The sequence below is a fragment of the Parus major genome, chromosome 3 (assembly GCF_001522545.3).
Source record: "Parus major isolate Abel chromosome 3, Parus_major1.1, whole genome shotgun sequence".
NCBI lineage: Eukaryota > Metazoa > Chordata > Aves > Passeriformes > Paridae > Parus > Parus major.
The window spans coordinates 21,581,407-21,609,393 of record NC_031770.1 but is presented as its reverse complement, the minus strand read 5'-3'; the positions used below and the strand labels follow the sequence as shown (position 1 = coordinate 21,609,393).

Sequence of the window (27,987 nt, the reverse complement as noted above, 5' to 3'; positions counted from 1 at the left end):
TTTTTTTTTTTTTTTTTTTTTTTTTTTTTAAGCCCCTTTGTTTTTTGCCCGCCCGCTTCTCCCTCCGGTACAATATATGCTCGTGGAGAGCCGCCCCGCCGCCCAGCCATGTCGGCGGCCATCTCTGCCGCGGAGAAGGTGGATGGCTTCACACGGAAATCGGTGCGCAAGGCGCAGAGGCAGAAGCGCTCGCAGGGCTCCTCGCAGTTCCGCAGCCAGGGCAGCCCGGTGGAGCTCTCGCCGCTGCCCCAGCTCAAAGGTACGAGCCTGCCCTCCCGCCCTCCCCTCCGGCTGCAGGTGCCGCTGCCCACACCGCCTGCCCTGGCTTGGCCCCTGCCCCGCGCCCTCTGCCCTTTAGCCGTGTCCTCCCCTGCCCCCGGTGCTTTCCAGGTAGGGACCCCGCGGCAGGAATTCCTCCTCCGCACGGGTCGGCTCTCGCTCGCTGTCCCGGGCGCTGACTCCACTAATTCGCCAACCCCCTTTTCTGGCTGGTTCGCGTGGTTTTTAAGGTCTTACGGAGGAAAATGCAGACGATGAGTTGAGTTCAGGAGTGCAGGCAGTTGAGCGCTAAACCTGTGAGTGAGCGGTGGCTCCTCCCACGGGGGATTTTGGGAAGGGGAACTCTGCCCGTGGCATAACACCCCGAGTTACCGGAGAGAGTTCGCGTTCGGCTGCTCCGTGCATTCGCACCGCTCTTGGACAGTGTTGGAACGACGTTTTGCTGCTCTCCAGGAGTTGCCTCGGAAACTTCCTCCTGCACAGTGCTGTGTGGAAACACTCTCAAGTGAATGAAAACTCTGGATGCTGGCATTGCTGAAACAGAAAATAGACAGTGAAGGTTTTATCCACTGTGCTGCAGCTAAAATCTGAGAAGGCTCAGTTCATTAGGTTGCAAAAATGAAGGAAAGTTCATTGAAGCCTTCTGCGTCTTTGATAATAAGAATGTATTCCTGTATATTTTTAAAATAACGAGAAGTATGTGCTGGGGAGAGAATACAAAACTTCTTATTAAGGCATTTGTCAGGTACTTGAAAAATAAGGGAGAGCGATTACCTTAACGTGACCTAGCATGTTAATTTTGTTTCCACTGGCTTTAAAGTCTTAAGGCTTTTGAAGCTGCATCATATGATGGTGGCAAAAAAAAAAAAAAAAATCTGATTTGCAGCAAACATCCAAAATCTGAATAAGATATAGCAGACTTTAAAATATTCTCAGGTACTAAGTGGGGTTTTTTTCAGTTTGAATGTTATGGCATTTTACAGTCGTGTCTCTAGTATTTAAAGACAGTCACTTTTTCCTGCTTTTTGAGTGGCAGATGTACATGAATCATAAATCTGGCTCTTAGCAGAAATGTTATTGACTAGAAATAAGCTTAGGAAGGGGAGTAACAAGGGCAGGGTTGTTTATTTGGTTTTAACATGTTTGTTGCAGTAGTTTTGGGTGTTAAAACAACAGCAGGGGTGTTCTCGCTGCTTCTTTTGAGCTTTCCTTTAACAAGTTGTGATCAGTCTTGGTCCACTACTTTAATTTAAAGGATTTATAACCTGGATAATTTGTTTGAAATCAAGATTCAGTTTCTGCTGTTCCCATGCTGTTTTGACAATACGTTTTCCTCAGAACTGACTTTTAGAAACCACACTTGAGACTTTGTAAAGGCTCTCGGTGAACACTGCACATAGGTGGCAGACTTCAGAAAGTTTGGGTCCTGGTCCAGCAAACAGTTAAACATACGTGTGTTACGCAGGGAACAATTCCAGCTCAAATCAGCAAAATGTCCAAGTTTGCATTCTTTACTGAGCTGTGACTTTAATATTAAAGTTTTTAACTCTGCATTATTAAGTCTTCCAGTTTTGTGAGTGTGGTTTTACAGCTTTTTATTTGTAACACAGAGAAATTTTGCATGGCATCAGCAGCTTAGATGTTTGGAAATTTGAAGCCATAAACCAGCAGAGGAATTTCTTCAGTTATGCAGGGTTTTATAGAAGTTTGAATCGCCTTATTGCCTTAAGTTCTTAAAGGAAAATCCCTTCAGTCGTTATGCTTATGATTCAGATGTGAAGTCTTTCCTTGGAGACCTGCTACAGAAAAGAAATCGTGGGCAAAATACAGTTTTATGAGCTGTAGTGTCCCAAGTAGCCAGTTTGCAGCAAGTCAAGCAACACTTCTTTTGCTTGTTTTTCTCCCTTAGGTTTGTGATGTTAGATTTGTCCTGAATGTAGCTGTGTACATGGGATAGTTTCTTTTGATCTGTTAATACTCCCTCTCCTTTTTCCTCTTAAACCTTCCTTGCTCCTGAAATCAAAAAAGGTTTTAGAAAGAGTTTGGATTGTTTTATAAAACTATTTGTTCTAATCACACATGTCTTGAAGATAAAGCTTTGCTTTATTTTTTAAAGTCGATATGGAATTTAGCAATAGTTTTGATGCTGCCAGTGCAGTATCATCTACAGAATCATGAGCCAGAATTCCCAGGGATGGGCTGGAAAAGGAAAGTACAGTTATTGTAATGATGCCTACGGGTGCTCAGCATGCACTTTTGTAATTAGAGTAAGTTTTTTCTTTTACAGACCTCTTCAAATGAATGTTAAATCTGAGGTATTTCAAACCTGTATTGGGAGAAAATTGAATATTTTTAGATGAGATAGCAATTTGGTATTATGCTGCTATAAAATATTTCATCTTGTTTATAGGTATTGTCTTGTTTCATCGCTTTTAAGAGAAAATATTCTAAGATAAGTATAAACAGTATTTTAAAACTCCCCAGTAGGTTTGTCAGACTGGCCTAAAACACTTGCATCTATTTTACTGGAGAGAGAGATGTTCCAGAAGAAACATAGAAATTACCTGTCACTTTAGAAATTACCTTCATAGGTAGAGAGTGTTGTGGGATTTTTCTTTTTCTCTAGGGGCTGTTTTGTTTGCCACTGAAATGGCCAGCTCAGATGATGAGACACACTTTCAGAGTTGTATTGTTTCAAAGCCTTTAGACAGGTAATCTTAAAAATATGTATTTCTGCAGTTATTTGTACTGCTGCTTTGAATTACCAAAATTCTGTGCTTTGGGTGTGTATTCCTTCTCCTAGCAGTGATACAGCACATCTCTTACTAGTGGGTAACAGTCCCAAGTAGTACCTCAGGAGCAGGAGCTCTTCCCTTCAGAGGTGTTGTTGGGGGAGTGAGATTGAGGAGTGGCAAGATTGTGTGTTGTGATTAACATTCAGCTTATCTTTGTGTGTGATGATACCCTGTTTAGATGATAGCTTAGCAAAACATAAATGATGGCAGGATACTCAAAATAATTTAGTAATTTGTTCTGCAGTTAATTTAGGTTTCCTATAGCATTGTTATTCAGGACAGTGTCCATTTGACTATATATATATATATATATATAATTAATTTAACAACTGAATAAGAAATACTGAAGACAGTGATGATATTTAAAGAAAAAAAAAAAAAAAAAAGATTGTTTAACCACCCCCCACCCCTCCCCAATCTTCTTTTCATTTTGTTACCTAAAGTTTGCATAATAAAAGAATTTTGAAGATTCTTCAACAAAAATAATGTGCTGGAACACAGCAAGATTTTGTCATTTCATGGACAATTCCAAGAGTATTGCTTTTTAAGAAATCTGGCAAAGGGAGTGTTATTTTAATTGTCTTAAGAAGTGATAATTTTGTCCCAATAGAAAATTGTTTCAAGAGACTGCAATAGAACATGGCAGTTATCTTCATTTTTGAAAAAGAGATGCAACTTGACCTTGGAACCTGATCTGACTCTCTCCAGTAGATGCATGCATGCTTGTCTTTGTCACTTTTGGTTGAAGCAGCATGTAAGCAATACAGGTGAAAAGTGATGAACAGAAAACAGGACTCATTGGCCCGTCAAGTTGTAAAGCAAATAGATTTTTTTTCCTGTGTACCGAACATATCTACTACAGCTGGAAAGAATAAAAATTTCCTGATGCTTCTTTCCCTTTCAAGAGAAGAATTGGAAAGTGGTCCAGAAATCTTTCAGCCATGGACTAGCAATAGAGGGATCTCTGTAGGGCTGAGAGTTACAAAGGTGGAGTGTACTGGAATGAGAAGACATTTTTAAGAATATCTCCCAGTGTGTAGTGTCAGCATTCAAATACAGGGTGTAAAATAGGTGTTAACTCTGGTTATTTTCTTTACTTAAACCCTTGAGAGCGAGCTTGGGTTTGACTGAAAACCAGTTGTGTTCAAGTTAAGCTTTTGTGGAAATGTTGCAGGGAGGCCTAGTAACCTTGCTGGTAGGTAAAATTTTAGTGTTACTAAATCTGAGGATCAGTTCAAGCCTCACACTTTGACTGGTTTTGAGTCACATAGTGTATGCTTCAGAGTGACATAAATAAGTGGAATTGAAAACAGCTGAAAGAAATTTTCCTGTTGTATTAAGTTGCCTTTGCTCCCCAAGGGAAAATGTGCTTCAAAGTTTTAGAAAGGTTTACTTTTACTACAGCCTTAATAAATATTTATAAGTAAAAGGAGAGTTTTCTCTCTCAGATTTGCACTTGTTTTTTTGTATCCCTCATGATTCATTGTTATTTCCTCTTCTGTAGTCCTCCATCCTTCACCTTTTGAATTCAACATCCCTTGCAACTGTGATCATCTTGGATGAGTTTTGCCTTAAAAGTGAGAATCCTTAATTCAGACGAAGAATGGATGTTTGTGAGGAATTTTTGTTTACCTCTTACTATAATCTCAGCAGGGCACATTATGAAGTAGTCAAAACTTCCTCTTAAGTGAAGTTACAATCTTGAGAAATAAACAATCTATAACAGATGAAAAAGCTGTAGTAGTTCCATGAAAAATGAGCTGTTTGATTTTTTTTTCTATATTAAGAAACTGTTCCTAGTTTATGGAGTGGAACATTTTAGTCTTTAATTCTTAACAAATTGACCTTTTTTATCCGTAGACTTGAATTTTTGGTCTTAGAATATACTTCCATCAAAAGCAACTCCTAAATATAGAGCCTATTGACAGTCTTCACATGAACTTTTCTATTTCAATCTTTCACATCTTCTGTGTGCCAGCTTAGTATCACATTTCTTTTTCCATATTCATTGCTTTCTGGTTTAGTCAGTAGTTTTGCAGGTGCTGAATTTAATGTTAGTTGCTGTAGGAGATACAAATTGAATTAATTATTCCTGCAGGCTATCTGATCAAAAGATGATTACTTCAATCTATGGATATGGGGGGTGGGTTTTAGCATCTGTCTATCTTAAAATCATTCAGTGCTTTTGAAAAGGTGTCATACCTACAGTTCTGGACAAGTTCATATTCTTTTTAAGCAGAGGGGTTATGTGTTGTGATTAAAAAAACACTTCCATTGAGAACTCCTATACCCTTGTTGTCGTGATTCCTGTTTTAAATCTAGCAGGTTAAAATGATGACTTTTAGCCATGTGGATTTGTATGGTTGGAGCTCAGCCCAATTAGATGAACAGGTAGTAAATTACACCTGTTTTAGAAGACTTCCTTGGCAAAATGCTCTAGTATAAACTAGATGGTGACTTCTTTTTAAAGTCTGAATCATTGATTCCATCAGAGAATTACTGAACTAGTTTCAAGTTTTGCTGAATTTGTGGCCAGTGAATAATGTTGTCTGCAGGATGCCTATTTCATAGTATATTTCTGACTCAAAAGCAGAGTTCATTATAGGTAAGGTTGCCTTCAGTTTTCCTTCACCAGACCTTATTCTCAGCTGCTTACAACATTGCTGAACTGTTTGGACTGAAGTTTTCCATGCCAAGTATGGACAGCTTTATTTGCAACTATTCCTCAGGGTAATTTTCTTAGTTTCAGCAAAACCAATTCAAGCTACTTTGAACAGTAGAGGAAGGATAAATTGTACAGTGTCAATATTTAAAACAAACCAAAACAAACATGAATTGTGTTGAGGTTTAATGCTTGCTGGACTTTAGAGCTTAGAATGTGTTTCTTAATGCAGATGAATCTCATTTGGTCCAAATTCTTGTTTGGTCCGATTGTAGCTGCTGTAGCTCAGCAGCAGGACTGATGAGTTGGTATGTACCAAGCTGAGCTCCTTGAGGATCTCCTCTGCTGCTCCCATCTGCAGTGCTCTGGGAGGCTGCTCTGTGTGGCTTTCTAGGGGCTTCTTGTCTGTAGTTCTGCTAGGAGAGCAGTCAAGTGTAGGCAAAACCTGTCATTTTCTACAGGCAAGAGCCCAGGAGTACGTTACAGGTGGAGGCATGGCATGGAACTGCCGAGGTGATGGAAAAGCTTAAGTGGGAACGGAGGGCAGAGGCCAGCTCCTCTCCAGTGACTGCAGAGAGCTCACTGTTTGGAGTCTCAACACTCCTATTGGCTGTGAAACTTTCTGGAACTGTTTCTTACCATATTCTCTTCTAATTTCTTCATAGCTTTACATTGCAGCTGTGGATTTTGAACTTCCTGTGATCTTCCTGAAACTTCACAAGCTTAGGGAATTGATTGCAGATTAGCTTGTTCATCAAATGAGAGGTTTTTTTATTGAGAATTTAAAATTGAGGAGAGCATAACTGTACATTTCTGGGTGGGAAGTGAAACTGGGAAAGGCTGGTGAAATTTAAATGCAGGATACTAGGACTCAGTATTCTAAGGGTATGGCGGCTATGGGAACAAACAGTAGTTTGATCAGAATTCAGGGACTTGTATCCTGCTAAAATAGTAGCATGTAGTGCTGCAATGGATATAGTGGAAAAAAAGGCTATAGATTAAAAAATAATAAAAAAATACTGCTGTTGCATTGCCTTTTACTATTGGGAAAAGATTTCTATCTCATTCTCATCTTAAGTTTTTCTCTTTGCCATTGTTTCTTTTGATCTTACCAAGCAAAGCTTTGCTGAAATTGATGGCTTTTTGTCAGCATTGTTGATATGATAAGATTCAGAAGAGAAATACAAACTTTGCTGGGGAGCTGGGAGGTCGAGGTGAGAGCAACAGCAAAAGTTATATTTGTGCATGTCTATTCAAGAACAATGCTGCAAAAGGAAGATTTCTATATTGTTCTATTTCTAGTAAATAATTTTTTAAAACACTAAGAATTAAAAGATGAGAGAGTTACTCCCTACAATAGGAGAAAAGCTTTCCACATGTTATACAAGTTTCGAATGACTGATGGGAAGTTTGTGTCTGAGACCATCACACGCTTGGAGAGTTGGCAAGCTGTGGGTAACAGTGAAAGTGGCACAGTAGATTTTCTCAGCTGAAAGAGGAGGTGGGTTGAGCAATTTTAGAGAAGGACAGTATAGCACGGGCCAGAAAGGCTGATCTGAAAACAATCAGGAATAAAAAGTTACAGCAATGTCTCTGAATACAAAGGGGAAAACAGCTTCATTTCTATTATAGTTGTATTAAAGGATTAGCAGAGTGCACCACTGCATAAACAAGTGAGCTTTTAGAAGTGATTTAATAGGTTTATTTCTGTAGATGCTTGGTCCTTCAAAATAGAGGCACAGTTTTTATTTTATGAGTTTCATCTCAAGTAAAATTATATGTGAGAGTGTAGGGGGGGGAAAGTGTTTTTTTTTTAAAAAAGGTTCTAGTTTAGTGTAATTGCATAAAACTTTCAAAAACTGTACTGTATTTTCCATTACAAATTCTATGTTTGAAATATGACGTGCATCTTGTTAAGCAACAAAATTTTGGTTCCTCACGTATGTAAGAGCAACGAATGGTGAGAACTGAGCTTAGGTCTTGAATTACATATTTCATGCATTTCAGCATAATTGGATTCTGTAGGGAAACAGTTATTGTTGTTTTTAAAGAAAAATTTAGATGTATCAGTGTCCTCTTCAGAGACTGGGCTTGGTCCCACAGTAAAGTTGGGAAGGACAGGGTTTGGTAATACATATTTGTTCATTTTCCCTTAAGAGTAGGAAGCAGGATCAAAATAAACCAAATAGATCAAGATGATGTAAATTGAGTTTAAAAATAGCCAAGAGATTTAGCCAAATGGGAGAGGACTTAAAGAGCAGGTTCCTTCATTACTGAGCACTTGGTGTTTAGAGTGTTTGGCCGAAAGACTAACTGTTAGAGTATGCTTAAAATCAGTGAAAGAAATATCTCAACCTTTTATTTATGAGGCTAAATGTCTATTTCACTTAAATCAAGCAGAGATCGCCCAAATGTTTGGTATTTGTCTGCTCAGGGTGATTGTTCTGGTTGAGGTTGGTGGGAGTTGGGTCACTGAATGCAGCACAAGGAGGATTTCACCTGTGTTCCCTGTCTAATCATAGTTCTTGCTACTGCAACATAAAGTATCTCCATATGTTATTGACCTGAGAAGTCTTTGAAATGTAAGAAGCACTTGTTTAGCCAGTTTGCAAGCTATGTGTTTATCCAAGGAGTTAATCCAATACTTGTAACTTCCACACAGATTTACGCAGGAACTGAAAGGAAGAGGTGGGTTTTCCTTGTCTTTTGAGATGTTAGATTGACTGTTTCCTCTGGCACACATTTCCTGTTAAATGACTCCTCTATGCATCTCCTTCATGTTTAAAAGCTAAGTGCTAAATTAACTGCAAATTGAATTTCTGTAATTTGGTTAAATTTTGTTTAACAGCTACCCTTTGTTTCAATAAAGGGTATTTTTATATTTCACTTAGCACTGATATTGCCATGTGAAAACTACATGAGTGTTTCTTCAGTTTCTGGAAAATAAACAAACTTGATTTGTGTTGACTTGCATGTTCTAGTGTGATGTCAAACTGGAGCAACTTCATCTTACTCAATATCAATTTTATACTTTGATATGGTAAGGAAATTATGGGGAAGAATACAAGTTAATAGATTTTTAATCTGTTAATAATATGCCACACAGATCCGCTTATGGCATACTTCATAATTACCACTCAATAATTATAAACTGCCGTAATGTCAGTGAGACAAGAGTTTTGCAGTTGACTTAATGTAGAGGGAACTTAAATTGTAAATACAGTTGCTGTCCCTTCAGACTTAAAAGGTGCAAATCAATTAGTTTTGTTCAAGCTAAGTGTTTAGGTCCCTATGAATTGAAAATGTTGTTAATGCAGTCCTGGATAATGGGTATTAAGCTGAGATTTTTACTGAGCCTTTGTGGCACACAACTTTGTTACCTGCTTTTCAGCTGTCTGTGTGCCCTGATAAAATTTGTGCAGAGCACTGCAGCTGTTGGGGGTAAAATAGAGAACAGAGCTGCTCAGATTATTCTTTTATTTCTTAGCAGGGTAGATGTGGAATGGTTCCTGGAGTCCACCTTGTCACACCCTCAAGGGCTTTATTGTGTCTTCAAAATTACTTGCAAAAATCCAGTACTTTGTTGAACCATTACCCTATGATAAATACTGTTTCTTTAAGGGCAAATGCTTCCATTTGTGGAAAAGTGTAAATAATGTCATATTTTGGGAACATGGAGCATCATAGCAATTGTCCCTTCTGATCTTTTTGATTTGACACTCTCAGAAGCTTGGTATGTGGTGTCCTTCCATTTCTGTAGTCTCTTGGGTATTGCTGGTGGTTAATTTTCCTGGCACAAGAGTGAATTACTTGGAATAACAAGTTGCTTGTGCAGCGTCTCTGGGTACTTCCACTTCGTGGCTCATTCAGTGTACCCTGACTTAGATTGTAAAGAAAGGACCTGTTTACATACACAGGGCTTTACCTTGATCTTTGTTTGCCCTCTTGTTAGAAAGACTTCTTGAAAGCATCTCTGTTTTGCCATAACAAAACCCTTTGTTTCATTTCATTATTTAAAAAGCTATTTGGGAGCAGTCTTTTCTGTTTGGGAAAGCAGTTTCAATTCATGGGCCTTTGTATCAATTTCTGTAATTTTAAGTTAAAGGTGCTATCTATCCCATATTCACATCTTCTGAGAAACAATTTCCCATTCAATAAATTAATTACTCTCCCCTTTTCCTGAATGAATGACCTGGCTATGCATATGAATTCCACAATAGGATTTATCACCCTTAAATTTAGAAGTCTCTTCCTTAGAGGCAGGTTCCTGTTTTAAATTAATTTTTTAGAGGGTCTGGGTACATTCAAAAAAGGCTTACCCTGCCACATGATCAATCACTGAAACTGCTTTATGGATTTTAAATGAAGACAGCAAATGCAGTAGCAGCGTGTCCCAAAACCATAAATTAACACATTGGAGAGCATTATAGTTGACTTACAGATGGGAGGAAGCTCCCCCGCAAGAGCAGTGGGGGAGTAATTGTTTTTGAAACTATTACACTTCAACTGTGTAAGAAATGAAACTTCTTTGCCTTTTCTAATAAATATAGTATCACTCTGAACAAAACTTCACATAGTTAGCCATGTGCAAATTCTTCAACTTCTCAAAACTTTCAAAAGCAGCACTGATTCGACTATGTCAGTCCATTGGCCGATTTTTCCCCCTGCTTTTCCTTCTTGTTGTTGCATGGAACTGAATTTCAGCTAGATTCTGAACTGCTGGTGTGCTCTTGAGGTAACCTTTGTATTGTTAAACTTGTACATTTTGTTAAGGGTGACTTTGGGATGGTTTTTGTTCCTGTTCCAGTGATTGGTATGCTTGGTAAATTTTTATTTGTTTAAAGAATCAATGGTGCTTTAATTCTTCTTCTTTAGAAAGTGTGATAGAAGTAAGGTGACTTTTGGCAGGCCCAGTTACTAGAGTCTAACTTGAAGGACCAAGAGTATTTGTATTACTTTTTGCATCTTAACTGCTTGTTGTCTTCTGTAATTAAACAGTAAGAAATAGGGCTATTAATACAAAAACATTTCAGCGGTGTACTTTCTTATTCTCTGAAGTGTCTTGGTTGGCTCAAATCTTAATTAAAATCAAGGGATTTAACATGGTAGTAGCTGGAGACTTAACTATATGAGGTTATAAGAAAGCCTGGAAGATGGTAGAAACAATCTAAATTAAACACTTGCAGTTCATTATCATTGCAAGAAGCCGTGTCACAGAATTTGTGACAGATGTTGTTAGATCAGCATGGGCTTTTCAGATTTTCTGGACTGATTTGTTGAGGTCAACTGCTGGCCACGTGGAGCAGCAGATGAGACTCTCTGAACAAGCAATATCTTACTGGGTTGGAGACAGCTTACTTTTTCCTAACTTTTTTCTAAATGACTTAAAAATTATCTGTAGCCTAGACTTGTAGCTAACTCTCTAAACCACAGTGCTGTATGTGACTAAAAGGAATTGTTGATTGTTAGTCTCATCTGGCTTTACTTCTAATATGTGGTTTCCTTTTTTTTTTCCTTCCCTGTTTCTGTATCACAGAATTAATCTTAAATTCAGACTATTCCAATGAGCAGAATTTCTGATTTTCTTACTATTTCAAAAGAGACCAGAGATTTACAGTGTGCAAGTCTTGCCTGATGACCATCTGCAGAATAGTTTACTTAAAAATGGAAGTACAGGAGAAGCTTAGCTTGTTACCTTGATTGCCCCTTTGCCGTCCTGATTTCTGAAATGAAGAGTTTAAATGTTATTGTGACCACTTGGGTCCTAGACAAGATTGACCAACTTGGCAATTTTATGCTGAGTCCTTTTTGTGTTTGTTTTGTGGTTTGATTGTTTTTTGGGATTTTTTGTTTGTTTGGTTTGTTTTTTGTTTATCTCCTATAGGTAGTATAAATTTCCTTTCAGTAATGATTGAAAATGCATTTTTACTTCATTGTCTTTCAAATCTCCTTCTCTAGTGAACAAACTTACTATTGAATAAAGAGCTGGTTAACTTTTAAGATACATAATGTTCTGACTCCCTTATTTGTCCTGGAAAGTCAGAGTTCTGTTTACTGATAACATGCAGAAAAATTCACTCGGCCCCTTCCAGAGTCCTAGCAACAGCTGTAGAGGTTGAGGTAACAGGTAATTTGAAAATACATTCTTTGAACTCTTGATTGGAGGGGACAGAGGGAAAACCTACAACCCTGGTCTACTAAAAAACAGGGCTTATTCCTTAGGGTGACAAAATATTTTTTTTTTTAATGTGGACAATCTGAAAATATTGATGACAAGTTCCTTGGATGCCTATAGTGCTGCACAGAGCTCGTCTGAGTAGCTCCCTCAGTTTCAGTGGGGCTGTTGAGCTGCCAAAAGTTGGAATTGTGGGAACTTCTCTTATGGGTGTATGGAGTTACTGGGGAGTGTTATACACTTCCAGGGCAGCCAAGTATATGGGAGATACATTTTTTCTTTAAAAAGGAGCTTAAAGTGATTTAAAACAAAACAAAGCCCCAAAAATAACCAGGCCCTGCAACAAATACAAAATCCAATTCTCAAAAATGCCTAATTTAAGTGAAAAATCTTACCTACACATTATCTCATGCCACAATACTTGGATGATATGGTTCCAGAGGAGATAGTAAACTAACTTAGCAGCTCACTGCAGAGAGCTGCTGCTCCCGTCTCTAATCCTGTGCCAGAGCTGATGCACATCAGGCCCCTCCAGAAGCCATTTAACCTCACTAATATGACCATGTTATTGAGTTAAAGCAGCTTAGGAAGAGCCTGACGAGTTCCAGAGCCAGTGCTGATGGATGGATGTGACTGGAACAGAGAAGGGAAAGGGAGGAGTAAATGGGAAAGGGGGTAGCAGGGAGAGAGACCTCTCACTTGCTGTCAGCCAACAACTTTGCTGCCTGTCAGGCTGTAGATGGAGACTTCTGAGAACCTGGAAACACTCTGTGCCCTGTTGTAACATCAACTTGCCAAAACTGCATCTCCTAACAATGTTTTGTCGTGCCTGTAACATCAGCATTGACGTTCAGATGCTAGGAGAGATCACAACAATCATATACACAAGAGCTGTCCAGGACAAAACCAAATATTAAATTTATGTCAAATGAGACTCCTTGTGCTTGATTTATGTAAGTGGGGTGGAGTTTATCACACTACCTCCTTTTCAGATTAATGGTGTCTCTGAAGGGAGCAGGCTGTACAAAAACATTGATTCCTTTAAACTAAAAGCCCCAAAACCAAACCTAGAGATTTGGTGTCTCACCGTCCACGTGCTTCTCTCTCCTTGTCACTGTTAAGGCTTCGTCCTACTCCAGCATCTCCTGCCACCACTGAGTACAGCTGAATACAGTGCAGTAAATGTATCCAGACAGCAGAGACTAAATCCTAAACTTTGCACTGTGGAATGCAGCATCATTATGACATGATCCTTTTCATTTATTCAGTTTGTCAGAGAATTATGTAGAAGTGTAAAATTGTCGACAAGTTCTAAGGAGGTATGTGGTACTTTATTCTGTAATATCATTGTCCTCTAACTTCTTGAAAGGGCTGTGTATGAGCTGCTTTAAGAGGCTGTCAGACAAAAGCTCCGTGGTTGTTTCACTGGCTTCTGCATCTTCCAGGGGTAGCTCTACCAGGAAAAAAGAGAACTATTCAATTAGTGAGACTTAAAAAAAAAAAAAAGGAAAATGTTTGCAAATGTTTGAGAGGGTTTATTTTGTATTGGCAAGGAAACTACGAATTTAGAATTTGCCATTTGTGTAGTTGAGAGAGTTTTTGTGCATTTAGAGTCTGATTTCTGCTGATAAATCAAGGATTATGTTAGGTTCTCTGTACTGAATGTCTTGGGTAAACAGTTGTGTTGAGAAAGGAAAATTATCTTTCTGTTCCTTCCAGGAGGAAGGCCTGTAAATGTAAGAGATAAATATGTTGTAGGAAGACAGCATTGTAGTGTGTTTTTGTTTCCAGTTATGTATCACTGAGGTAGTTCTTGTGAATTATTTTTGTTTCCATATTTTACTTGAGCCTTCCCTAGAAAGATTAGTCTCTTGACTCAATATTCCATGCTTAGATTTGCATTGATGGCCTTATAAATCTGAAAGCATTCGATTTAGGGACAAATCTGCACACTCATACAGCTTCAATGTTTTAAAACTTCTGCTCAGGAAGAGCTTCCAAGTCAAATTGCTTGCTACTTTTTTTTCCTTTAGTATCATGCCTACTGTCTGAGGGGAAGTTTGTAAACAGTAGAAATAGTCTGTGGAGAATTTAAGTATTGTGAAGTGCAACAATCAAATTGAGTATTTTAATCAGGTTCAAGCTCTCTACTATCTATGATGGAAATGACCAGAGGCAAGTCATGATTAAAGTGGATCGTAATTTGCAATAATTCCTTTGGTGCTGGATGTTAAGTTTTTGTCTTCAGGATTTCCCATCATCATGCTTGATTCAGAGTTGTTTTATTGAGGCATCTGCTGTCTACTTTGAACCTAATTTATCTTCTGTGGTCTTTGTGGTATTGAGGGTATTTGAAGAATAACAATGATCTTGAACTCCACATGTTAAAATGCAAATCTGCATAGACTATTAGATTGAAGCTGGTTTAAAAATCATGCCATGGGTAGTTCAACTACTAAAGCTAAAAGCTCCAGTGTTTATGCAGTTATGGTGGCACAGTTTATTTTATTCCTAGAACTAGAATAAACTATTGTGATATGATTTTGTTGTGGTATAAAGTTGTCTAGCTTTCACCATTACGGGATAGTTAAAGGCTTTGGAAAGTTAAGAATCTCATCTGACAAACAAATTTTCCTCAATCACTTGGTGGTTCCCATGGTACCTTTCATAACATTCCTGGGACAAATGTGCAATGTGTCAAGCAGGGATTGAGCACATGAAGACGGATTGTGCTGATAGAACAGAACTGGCTTCCTTGTTACCTTATTTTTGCCATGGTTGCACATAATTTTCATCTCTTGCAGACTACTAGAGTAATAAGTTGATTAAAAAAAAAATGTTTCCCCTTGTAAGTACAAAAAAAGGATGAATGCTTAGAAGAAGGTACTTCCTTTAGTTTTACTTTAAATGTTTTAATGGTAACAAAACAGATTAATGGGCAGGTTTTTCATTTGAGGAACCGTCCAGTTGAGAGGGATCAGGTTGCTAATGAAATGGACTGCTGATGCATGGTAGGGGAGAGATTCACTTTTACTCTGATGTCTAACTAGAAGTGGCTAATGCAAGAATTTATTTGATATCGTAGGGAAGGTAATAAGTGACTTAATTATTCTGTATGAATTCCAGTTACTGGCTTTTAGCTTTAGGTCTTTAGTCTGTTTGAACCAAAGCTAGAAGTATTCAGGTGCTATCTACTGGTTCTTGAAACTTCTAGGTAAATTTTGCTTAGTGATACTTCCTTTTTAATTTTCAATTTATTTTTTTTTTATCATTAGCTAACTGTATTGTGTTAGTTGTGCCTCACTTGTGGACCTTTGTAACTTGGAGTATAGTTGAGTTTGTAGTGAGGGGAAAATAAGAGTAGGTTTGGTTCCTGTGCTAGTCTGGCTATCAGCTTGGGGCTAGCAACAAAAAAAGCTCCCCTCCCTGTGTCAGTTCCTTAAATTAGGCTTTTTGGATTTTATCCTCAGCATGTCACTGTTATTGCATTGTTGCTATGATACAATACTTACTCATGCAATCTGCTGTAGAATATTAGAAGATCTGACCTGAAATGTTACGTAACTTACAAATGTTTTTACAGCTGATGTTCATTATTTTGCAGAGTGTAACAATTCGTGTCTTTGTAGCTATCTGAGTGAAATAAGCATCTTGCAAGGTTTCTTATTCAAAAGAAAAATTGTTAAAATGGCAGAATTGACATTCAGAAGTGTGAATTGTTCTTCATGAGGGAGTAGTAATTGCTGGCTTGTTCAAAAGCTCCCTGAAGTTGTTATGCTCATCTAATAGGATCATAACCTTCAGGTGGGGAAAGGGAGCACAATACAGTATTCTGTATATGCCTGAATTTCCAGGGCACAGTGAGCAGTATGGGTTACAGTGGAGGTGTGTCAATCCATTTCAGCAATTATTTTTGCTTATGGAAATGAAATAATTCTATCAGGTAACTACTGATTATTAAACCTGCTGTTGACTGTTGTTGTTTCAGCCACTAAATGAAAGGTATTTTGGTAGGAAACTTGAGAAATTGGCATTATCAGAGTGAATTGTTAAAGGTATAAACTTAATGAAGTTTTTTTAAATTAGAATAATTCTAAAACATGAAAGAGAAGCATGAGATTTTTTGTGATTTGTTCAGGTTTTAAAGTGAGACTCTTAAGATTTTCAGTACTCAATTGCCGTTTTCCTGTCTTGATAATTTTTTTTTGGTGATGAAATAACAGTGCTCATAGCAATACTGCAGTGAATGAATGATGCTAAGGGATGTAGTCAGGATGTAGACAAGTCTTGAAAATTCTTCAGGGGGAGAGCTTTCTTTATTTGGAGATAAAATTGGGAATACTGTTTTTTCACCAGAGTAAGTTAAATGCCAACAAGCTGATAGATGATACTGATGCTGTATTGGTGCAGTGGCTTTGAACCCCTATAACCAGTTGAAAACAAGAACAAAAGACAAACCAAATCTTTAGTTAAAACAATGACTTTTTTATGATTGTTACGATCATGCAGCTTTGGAGCAATTGCAACATACTAAGGATGTATTAAATTTTTGAAGACTGTAGTGCTTGATAATCCATCTCTTTTAGAGTTAATGTGAAATGCTAATGGAGGAATTCTGCTTATCAGATTACAGAGGTACTGAATGCTGAAATGAAAATGCTAAGTCGCAGCCAAACACGTTGTCTTAATAGGCAAAAAAATCTGGAAGACCCTTATATGACTAAGATTGTCATAAATTATTTAGACCAAAGCATTAAAATTCAGGATTAATCCTTTTGAAATATTGGAATTCTTTCTTCAGAGAGACATTGATCACATGATGTCAAAAGTATGTGAAGCATTTTGCATTGGGGTAAAAAGACAAGGTTCCTTCAAAGCAGATTTTACAGCTTTTAAGCAGGTTACATAATAAAGGATTAGGGAACAGAATGAGACAAATCGGATGAATGAAAGGTTAGTTTGATGCACTGCTTCTGGATATGACTTTTAATGATGGAGATCTGGGACTTGTTAATGTCTATGTATTTCAAATAATGTTAATTCAGGAACTCATTGCTGGTAAATATATTTGCTGCCATATCTTTGTCCATTATTTCTTTCATGTACCAAAAGTTGGGGATGGTGAGTGTTCCATTGTTACATACAGATATTTTCAGTTTTGACAAAATTGCATAATAATTTGCTATTAGTTTGCTGACTATGAAGCACAACATTCCCCATTAAAAAACTAAATCATAGCTATGCAAATTCTTGTCAACAAAATAGATTTAGAAATCCTGTGTTTGCTTCTACAGACTTAAGTGTTTGTTGTTTTGTTTTTGTTTATTTCTTCTATAGATGCCACCTTCAATGAACAGCAAGATCTTTTTTGTCAGAAGTTGCAACAGTGTTGTGTGCTCTTTGACTTCATGGACTCTGTTTCAGACCTGAAAAGCAAAGAAATCAAGAGAGCAACACTGAATGAACTGGTTGAATATGTCTCAACAAATCGTGGAGTGATTGTTGAATCAGCTTATGCTGACATAGTGAAAATGGTAAGTAGAATGCTCTTGTTATAGTTTGAATTTTAATAAAATATCTTAATCAGTTTATGACTGTAATGGCATTTAACTCAGAATTGTGGTTGGTTATTCTGCTTATACAATATAATTTTTAATGATAACTTGGCTTGGAAAGGCTTGTAAAAACAAACAACTTGCAAGTTCTAGTTATTAGCTGAAACATGATGCATTCAGGTTAATTAAAATGAAAGAACTGGTGCTCTGCAGGATACTTGCAGTCTGGGTAAGCTTTAAAGTTGTTCTCATTCAGAAAATGGCAATATTTCAGTGCTGTCTGTTTTTATTTACTAGTGGCAATGAAGAGTTAGGCTAAAGTTTTCTGGTAGTATTGCTGCAGGTACTGGTGACAGCAGAAAAGTTTATCAGTATAAGAAAGCAACTCTACTTTGTAAATACTTTTTATGTCTGTTTGTTATTGTTTTGGCCTTGGAGAGCTGCACTATATTAGCCTAAGTGGTTTGCTGAAGTTATAAACCATAGGATGACTTGTCCCATGCAATTGCTACTAATGACTTGCTGAATAATGAACAAAATATTTGTGGTTGTTATCTGCTGACTTTCCCAGGTGTTTATGTGCATTTTCAAATGCTACTTAAGTAATGATTTTGATCTGCCTGTACTTAAGGTACAGGGAATGCAACTGAAAGACACTTGAGAATAATCTGAAATTATTCTTTTTTTCCCTAGAGAAGTGAAATGTAAAAACAGTGGCTTTAGTGCCCATGCATTTATGTGAATGGTTCTCTAAACTTTGGTGAAGTTTACATAGATAAAATGCTGGCTTTAAAAAAGCTCTCAGGAACATAAGCAGAGCAGTTCACATACAGAGCCTGCAACTTCTGTGGTTCACTATACAGTATAAGCTAGTTTTTTCTTAAGGTTAATTTTGTTTGTTGTTTGGTGGTTTGTTGTTTGGTTGGGATTTTTTTTCTGGGCAACTGATAGGGAAGATCAGATCTTAAATGTAAATAAATGTGGAAGTTTTGCCATTATACTGAAGGGCTAGGATTATTGAAACCCTTCTAATCGTTTTGGCTGTTTCAGCAGATGCTTATTAAGTTTTACAAAAAAATCTAGGACACTGCAGGGTTTTGTATAATTTCGTTTTTTAAAGGACCTGGTTTTCTGTCCTAAATGTTTTTTACATAAGAAAATAAAGGACAAAGTATGTTCACCTCTTATTAGGCTTTTTTTTTTTGTTTTTCTTGCTGCTGGTGGCAGCAAGCCTGAATCCTTGCAGTATTTTCTTATTCTGTGTGCCCTCTGTAGCCCCTTGTTACAAGAAAGAATATACTAACTAGCCCATACTACTTGTTGAAGGGAGGCTTTCTTTTATGTTTGAGTTGTTTTCTTTTCTTGGAGATAAAAGGTGGTGTTGGGCTGTTCTTTTGAGTTTTTTGTTGTTGTGCAAATGATTTGATTCTGTGGATGCTTGTTTTCCCTTCCATAACAAATTTCCATCTCCTTTTCTCCCCTAAAATGACAGAAAGTGAAGCTCAGTGAGAGCTGTAAATGCTCAGTGAGAGCTTTTTGAGAGCTTGAGACAAAAGATCCCTCCAAGCTTGAATAGTATTTCTAATCTCCCTGGCAACTGGCAGCAGAAGAGGCCTTTGCTGTAAATTAGGACGAAGTTCCAGCTTTCAGGAAAAAAATCTGCATGGGTCTGTTCTCCCTCTATATAACACCTGTGTCAGGCTCAAGGCCTTTCTTAGTAGCAAAACTTGTATGAGATTGAAGAGTTACTCTTTCACTTCTGTTTTGTTTGGGTTTTAAGTTTTTAGGATGTTCAGTGATCCTATATTAAAAGAAAATTAAGTTGAGTTTTGCTGCAGTGTTTGAAGTGTGTTTTTGGGATGAAAAAGTAGAAATGGCCTTAATGAAATCCAACTATCATCTGGCTGGCAGTAGAGGACAGGCAGACTAAAGAATTCCCTGAAAAAAGCCAGAGTGGCAGCAGTGGCAGAAGCAGAAACAATTTCTTTCCAAAGCCCCTTGTCCTTCCTTAGGCCTGGGACACCTTCTCTCCAGCTCTCAGAGGAAACAGCTTCAGGTTTCAAACAGGTTTCCTTGGAGTCACCTGAGCTGTGGAGAGGCTAAGTCAACAACGCCTTAAAGATAGCAGGAAGGGACATAAGATGCTGATTCTGACCAGTGCATAGCCAAGGTCTGTGCAAGTGAGGAGGTCTCTGACATTCCTTTCCTTCACTGGTCTCTGCTGACCCAAGTATCACACGGGCTCCTCTGGTTGTTTCTGCTATGCTTGGATCCTGAGGCAGGGACCTTGAACTGATACCAGTGTCATTTCAAGCCACTGAAGATGGAACAACATCATTTAAAAAAGTCTTTGTTTAAACGGATGTGCAGGACACGCTGTAGGTTATCTTTTTGGTGCCCTGGGCAACCTAATTCTCCTTCAGATGAGGAGGAATTTTGCTTACAAATAGTTTTGAAGATGTAGCACGGTGGTCAGTGCACCTCTGTTCTGGGTCATCTAAAACTAGTGTATTCTGTTTGGAAATTCTCAGTTAAAAGCACTCTGAAACTAAAAAGGAAATCAGGGTTTGGCATTGTAAATATTTTAAAACTTCCTGGGAAATTGGAAAGTTCTACCTTTTATCAGTTTGGGGAACATGACAGAAATGTCTCTTCAGTACACGTAACTCTTCATCTCCTTGTGCTTATCAACCTCGCCTCGTTCCCCAGCAGAATATAAAAATCTAATGTAATGAGATTGCTCTAACAGGCTGTATGAATTGTGAATTCAGAATTCAAAAGAAATCAGGTATCCTCAATCTGCACACTCAAATTGGAATTGAACCTAGTATCTTTTGAATGTTGAGATCAAATGTACAGACAATAAGGGACTTTTTTTTTGTTGTTTGTTTCAATAAAATGTAATTGCTGTATCCCAGTGCACTTACTGGTACATTTTCTGATGTCATTTTTGGAAAACTTTGAGATTTAATTTAGAAAGCTGATGCTGGATTTATCTGGAAATCTATCCAGCTTTAAAAACCTTTTATGATCTGTGTTTCTGAAATCACAGTTTTGGGATAAGACAACACTTGGGAAAGAAAAAGAATGCTTTAAGTAACATGAGAAGATAAAGAGTAGAATTTGCAAAAGTATTTTAAACATAATAAAGTAAATTAATTGGTTTTTTTGGGGAGACAGTCTAGTATGGAAAAAGGGTGCAAAGTTTACTTTAAGTTTCATATATTATTGGGAAGTGAATAATGCTAGTGGAAGTACTGAATACTCTGAAAATCATACAATTGGTTTTCCACAGGCCTGGCTGAGAGGCTTGCTGATTGTTTCTGGTACAGAAGTGTATTTAGTAGCTTTGTTTTGGACATGAAACTTACTCCTCTGAGGTTCTGTGCTAAAGGCTGACCAGCTCAGTTCAGCAAGATGCATACAGAAACAAAAAGAAGTGTTTGCAGGAGATGTTACAGAATACTTGTAAGGAGAGGCAGAACATTCTCTGTAGGAGACCAATTCGTATGCTGGAGGGTTTTATTGAATACCTGTTAAGAGCAGACAAAGCAAATAAGAGAACGAGGATTGTAATGTTGGGTTTTGAGCTTGATTAAAATTAATGTTCTCTGACTCCTATTTCTCACTCCTCTCCCCTAGCCTTTTGTTCTCAAGCTTTGGAACCCCAAGTCCCTTGTGTTTACAGCATTAAAGGACAACTGTACTGTTTTTTGTGGGGTGGTTTGTTTGTTTGTTTGGGTGGTTTTATTTGGTTTGGGGTTTTGTTTTGTTTTTTGTTGTTTTTCCTGTGCATTAAGCTTGGAGACAGCTGAGCCCATCCACACAGAACTTCATTGCCCTTCCAGTTCAGGACAGCAGTGCTGCAGCTTTGCCATGTCCTAACAGGAGACAGTGACAGGACACAGAACAAAGAGCATAGGAGGAAATGAAAATGCATTTTATGCAATAGCTGTGTATCTTGTTTAATGAGGCAGCTGATGCTTATGTCCTGTGACTTTAGGATCTTTCTAAAGTCCTTTTGCTAGATTCTACAAACACCTTGGAGACTTCATGGAATATGGGCAGGAGGATTTTCTGCAAACTGTTGGGTAGTTTCTTTTGTGCTTAGTAGGCCTTGGTAATAAGCAGCTACTTGAAACAGATTTGATCAAAAAGACTAAAAGATTTTGAAAGGTGGTTGGAAAAGTCGGGTTAAACTTGTTCCTGAAGGAATGGTAAAAAATGCAGAAATTAAATGAACTTCATGTTCTCTTTTGTTTGTGTTAGAGATTTAAATCCAGTATATCTTGTGCAGGAAATGACATTTTTCCTTTGACATCTGAATGGTCTTCTATCATGCTTTAATATACTTCAAAAATCCCTGAAGAAACCTTTTTAAACTTGTCCTTTTGAAATTGATTTGATGTGACTGTATCATACTAAAAGTAACTTAGACTACCTTTAAGAAAAAATAGCTACTATGTGAAATGGATATGCTAGAATGGTTATGTATTTCTAACTTTCCAAACCCTTGAAACACCTTGAAATTTTCAAAGGTGAAAAATGTAAACAGAAATATCTTGAAATCAAGTAAGGTGAAGAGCTGTAGAAATAAAATACATTTTTGGGATTGTCTGTCTTACATGACAGACATGCTTGCTCTCTCTTATGTGGATAGACCTCTCATAATTCATAATTGATTTTAGTTATATTTTATTTGTGGTCTTATATAGAAACAGCTCTTGGTGTCATGTAGTTAAAAATTGTTTCTTATAGGGAAGCTGATTTTTTTTTTAAACTTCCATAGTTTCCAGGGAGATGCTGGAATATGACTGTGTCTAGCTACAAGCTTGTAAAGCAGTTGAGACAAAAGTTACTTTCTTATTTTCACTGATGTGCTACAGACTTCTGGCTGTTTGTGTTTTGTAGTTTTGAAAATGAGCTAGTGATTTATTATGTTACTTTTTTAGATGGTTTTGTTTCATTTGATTTCAGGGTAAATGAGTACCCTAATGAGTGTTATCAGTGAGAGCATAAACAGTGATACAATTTAATTATTTTTTTTGCTTGCAGATTAGTTCTAATATTTTCAGAACACTTCCACCTAGCGATAACCCAGATTTTGATCCGGAAGAAGATGAACCAACTCTTGAAGCCTCATGGCCCCACATACAGGTGTGTGATTCTTTTACTTTCAAGCCTTCTCAGAAGGCAAGAAATGTGGATACTTCAGTCATTTTGTGCCTTCGTTAAGGACAAAAAAATTGCTTTTGTAATACAATTGAGTTTTTATAGCTGAGAGGGAAAAAAAGTGCCTTTTTTAGCATGCATAAATATGGCTGAATGTAACACTTCTAAATGGCTTAAATATTATTTTTTAAACAGTGGGATTGCTCTGTTAAATAGTGCTGTATGTATGTCTTAAAGCTGGATATTTTAGATAATTATATTCTTCACCTAAGAGGTTTGTTTTCTGCAACTGAGCAACTTTATAGTGTTGTTTCAATGAAATAGAAGTTAATACTAACAGTTCAGTTTCTTGTGGCAATAACAAAAAATGGAGTAATAACCTTTATTTGTCCTTTGAGCAAATAAAAATCCCCTCCTTCTTCCCCACCCTTTTCCCTCCCTCCATGCAAAGGCTTTACAATATCAGCGTTGTTTGGTAACAGTTGCATGGTTATTCCATTGTTGCACTTCTATGGAGATCTCGTGATTTTTATAGCACTGCTGTATCACACACAACCACAATGTGATTGACTTGGAATGCTGCTGAGTTTTATTTTATTTTCCATTAACTCTTAGAAGATGTTAAGGTCCAAGCACATATCTCAGGGTAGTTCATTGCCGAATTTATGTAAGTTGTATCTGTTAAAGAAAAGTGAAGTTGCAGCTCCTAGCAGTGGGTAGATTGAGCTGCTGCACATCTGCATACCATTTGCTCCCTCCTCTCAAGAGCTAAAATGATACTCTCCCCCGTAATATTACAGTTCTAATGCATCCACAAATGCTCTTATTTAAAAACTGAGCTTCTAATATTGACTCTAAAAAGTATGTATTCAGCATAGTATTTCAGACTTAAACCAAACAAGAATTAAGTTATCACAAAAAAATAACTCTGCAGGTCAAAGGCTGTGATAATTATTTTCTTATATATGGTTGATTCGAATTAATAGGAGAAACAGCTATAACTGAACTAGATGAGAACCTTGACTTTGTTAGGTGGGATGGTACAAGGGCTAAGCAAATGTCTCTTGTAGTCAGTAGCAGCACCATCTGAATTCTAAATACCATGTCTCAGAGGTAAAATCTGTAAATGCTAGCTCAGTTCACTTTAGGTCATAATTAAACTCTAGTCCTGTTCATAGAAAAAGACCTGTAGATTTTGTGATCAGTTCACTTGTGCCTTAGGCTTGCCTGAGAGGAATTGAAAGAGATTTGTAGCCTGTGGTATTATTTGAAATTTTATTTTCAGGTTTCTTCCTTGCATTTTTCTAAGGGAAATTTTGCCAGGCTGTCTGGTCACTGGTTGTGGATTTCCCTCTCCTGTGTCTGTTGTTCATCTTGTCCTTGGAATAGATTACTCCTTGCAGCATAGTGGAAATAGTTTGTGTTTCCCACTCTGTCCTTTTACAGTTCATGTGATCCTGGACCATAGAAGACTCAGTTGCTCATTGCCCTTCAGGAGCACAAAGCTGCTGGAAATGTCAGATTCTGTGTGTGGAAGAAAGGCTGTACACAACTGTTCTCCTTCCCAGCAAAACACACTATTATTTTTGGCATAGTCTAAAGGACTGCTTAAGGAGGGAAGGTGTGGATGTTTTGCTGACTGTGATTTGTGACAGATCAGTTACAAATTCCAAAATTCTATCCTGATCTGGCAGTCAGGTAGCCACTTTTCTAGGAGAGGAAAGAAAAAAAGTCTGAACCTCTACTCTTCTCTGCTTGAATCTGTTGACATAATTGCTTAGTAAGTAACCAGTGTGTGTAGCCACAACAAAAGACTCCAGACCTTCAGTAAAATGAGTTTCACTTGAAAGATGTTGCTTTAAAGTGCTTAAAATGGTTTGTAGCAGCCAAAGTAGGTTGAACAGGTTGATATTTAAAGCCGCTGTGCATTTTGAAGCTTAGGGAGTTGCAGAGTTGCTGGAATTGTTTAAAGCAGTAATCTAGTGGTCCCTGCAAGATAGAATCAGTAAAGCATTAGGAATTTTATTTCATAGCTCTTTGACCCAAGCAGACTAGTTTTGAGAACAAAAATTACTAAATCAAATATCTTTCCCCTCATTTAGTATTTCCAAGAGTAATGTTTCTGTTAAACTCAAGAAAGTTGAGCATGCCTGTCTCTTTAGGTAGGATCTGTTGTGGTTAGAACCTGTTCTGGTGCCCCTAGTTTGATTGTTGTTGTTATGCTTTTAAGTTTGCTAACATTATACAGGGAAAGTGAGAATTTGACTTACCCAGGAATGGCCACTGCAGCTTGCTTCCTGAAGTGTCCTGGATAAAGTGGCTTTCATGTATCTTCCAAGGCTCACAAGGATTTCCAAAGTCATTTGATATCCAGTTGATAGCCTGAATTTAATCTTGGACAAGATGTAACAAGATTGTAACAAGATGTTGCAGCATTGTGCTTTTCACTTAGTTCATCTGCTTGATGTCTATTGCAGTCACTGTATCTATTTATGGAAAGAAGGCATAATTATCCTCCTCCCCTGTCCTTTAGGGAAAACAAAATGTGCCAATTTAGTGTTCACTCTTAAAAAGTGTTCTATCCCATGACAATTCTAGTGGCTCTCTCTGTATCCTTTCAGGTTTTAATAAATTTCCTCAAGCATGTGTAGGTCTGTGCATGTCTGTGCTGTCAGTATCCTCCTGGAATATCCTAGGATTTCATCTGTCACTTCCATAGCTTCATTGGGAGGATGGATCTTAGTCATCCTATGGTTAACCCTTTCTCAGCTTAAGGGCTTGCAAATGCAGAGCTTTTTCTTAGCGCTCCAACTGTGACTTTGCAATCTGAGTTTCATTCTGTATTTGTTCTTCTCAGGTTTCAGAGTCAACTTGTCCTTTCTTGTGGGTAACATGACATACTTTTTTTTCCTATTTTCTGCCCTGGTGGTGTGGCATTGTCTAAGCAGTTATCACACATGACTGTTCTTTGTTGTTGTCACTGATAGAAATACGTAATATTAGGAGTTTATTACAGAAATCTTGAATTAAATTAAGTTCCAAAATTAAGGTGTGCTATGTAACCTCCTCTGGCCATATGTTGCCCATTTCTATACAAATTTATCTAGTTGCTAATTTGAAGATCAGTAGGCTCAGAATGTTTTGGGCTGGAAGGGATCTTTAAAAATCACCTTAGTCCAAGCCCCCTGCAATGAGAAGAGACACCTTACCAGGAGATCAGGTTGCTCAAGCACCTGCTTAGTTTGGTGTCATCTGCACCAAACATCTGTGCTGAGTGTTCTCTCACGGTCTGTGTCATTGATAAGAGATTTTAAGCAGCCATGGTTGAGCTCTTTCTAAGACAGAAGGTGCAGTATGGTAACATTTAAAATTCTACTATTGGGTTGTCTATTATGGTGCCAAGAGAAGACAGGACAAGGAGTAATGGCCGTACACTGAAACAGATGAGGAACTTTACACTGAGGGTGGCAGAGCACTGTTCCAGGCTTGCCCAGGAAGGTCATGGAATCTTTCTCTGGAGACATTCACACCCTACCAGTTCCTCTGTCACCTGCTGTAGGTGACCCTTCCTTGGCAGGGGGCTTGGGCTAGATGATTTCCAGAGATCTCTCCCAGCCCTAACAATCCTGTTATTCTACGTAAACTGCTGATAGGAAAAGCTCTTTTTACAGTATGTCAGAGTGGGACGAAGTGAAGGGTAGATTGAGTTTCTGAGCCTCTGCTTTGCAGATACAGCACACCCTCCTTGAGGCTATGCATAAGTAACTGTCAGCTCAAATGTTCAGCATAAAAGTACTTACTGTCATGTATTTCTCTGCAGTGAGGTTCCTGATTATAATTATGAATTACTCAGGTGTTTGCTCTCAGTTTAGTTAAGTATTCAGAGTGGTAATAGTTGAAACTCATGCCTGTGAGTATGAGCGCAATTCTGTGTGGGTTTTATTTAAAAGCCCAGTCAGTGATGGCATTATGTACCTAAATTTCATTGCGGTATTATTACTAATCAGTTGTTTAATTATATGGAGTTATGAAATAGGCATTGAGAACATGAACAACTCTGAATGTAATCTAAACATAAGGAATATTTCCTCTCAATTCTGTCTTAGTGAAGAGATGCCTTCTGTGTACTTTATTAATCTGCCGTTGTTTCGGAAGTGCAGTATTTTGTCTTGGACTTTTGATGAACCCCAAAATATGGGACTTGTGCTCTGGCCTCTCCATCCCACTTTCTGCTACCCCAGGTAGAGCTTTGGTAGCTCTGTCTACTGTCAGGTTTTTTAATCTCTGGGCATTGTAGGATTCTAGCAAATAGGAACTTGAACCAAGTATATATAATATGCTCCAAGATGTAATGGATATTATAATTGAATTTCCAGGATATAGAAGCCTAATTTTAATCTGAGCTCTTTCAGTTTCTGTGAATTCATTCAGCTGTTTTAATACAACTTTTCATTTTCACAGTTTGCAGTCAGAACTTAGTTTCAGGAATACTTAGTAGATTTTTCTTCATTTCTTTAAGGAATTATGTAATGTTGGAGCACTTAAATTAACTCTCAATGCTGCTAAATGTTTGGTAACCTATTTCTCCGTAATAAGTTCTTAACATGGCAGGAATGTAACATTTATAACTTGTTTTTTGTCCACTAGTGGTATTTTCAGTAGATTATTTATTAAGCTTTGACTCTTCTGGGAATTAAAGTGTTTTAGGTACTTACTGTAATTCTTTCCGTAAATTCCAGTAGAAGCTGTGGTTAAGCAGTGATGTTCGATTACTTTCATACTTTTTGAATATGTGAATAATCCCACAGGCTTTGGTGGTGATGACAAGGCTGAGATCTGTGTTATGGTATACTTACTAAGTTCAGAATTTTCATTTCCATGTTTGTAGTTGGTGTATGAGTTCTTCCTGAGGTTTTTGGAGAGCCCGGATTTTCAGCCCAGCATTGCAAAGCGATACATTGACCAGAGATTTGTACAGCAGGTAAGAGAGGAGTTTTAAAGTTGAAAGTGGGATTTAAAGATCACCTTTCAAGCTTAATTTATCAGATGCTTAAAAGCTTTCCTGTTGACACAGGGTAAATTTCACTACTTGCAGCAGTGGTTTCTGCCAAATACTGAATAAACAGCACATCATGCCACAGGGGCTATATGTAATTAGTAACTTCAGGAACACTTTGTTTTCAGGTATCAACCTCAGTGCTTTGCTGTGCAAGATATTTGGAATTTGTAAAGTTCTGTTTTTCATGATTTGTAACTTAATTCCAGTCAAATCAATAATGTGGTAATTTTATTTTTGTAGCCCTTCTATGTTTGTTTTTTTAATAGTTTTACCATGAGAAAACTTTCAGC

The 27,987-nt window shown here is 37.7% G+C and overlaps 1 protein-coding gene across 1 annotated transcript in view; it reads left to right on the top strand.

Annotated features, from left to right (window-relative positions):
• The first annotated feature begins 6 nt into the window (after positions 1–6).
• The window catches only part of PPP2R5A (protein phosphatase 2 regulatory subunit B'alpha), a 42,686-nt gene continuing 14,705 nt past the window's right edge, over positions 7–27,987 (top strand). Inside the window, exons 1-4 of the mRNA XM_015621670.1 lie at positions 7–259; positions 17,249–17,445; positions 22,522–22,623; positions 27,527–27,619. Of these exons, the coding sequence (XP_015477156.1) occupies positions 109–259; positions 17,249–17,445; positions 22,522–22,623; positions 27,527–27,619 (543 nt within the window). The 5' untranslated portion in view covers positions 7–108. The remainder of the gene's footprint in view (positions 260–17,248; positions 17,446–22,521; positions 22,624–27,526; positions 27,620–27,987) is intronic.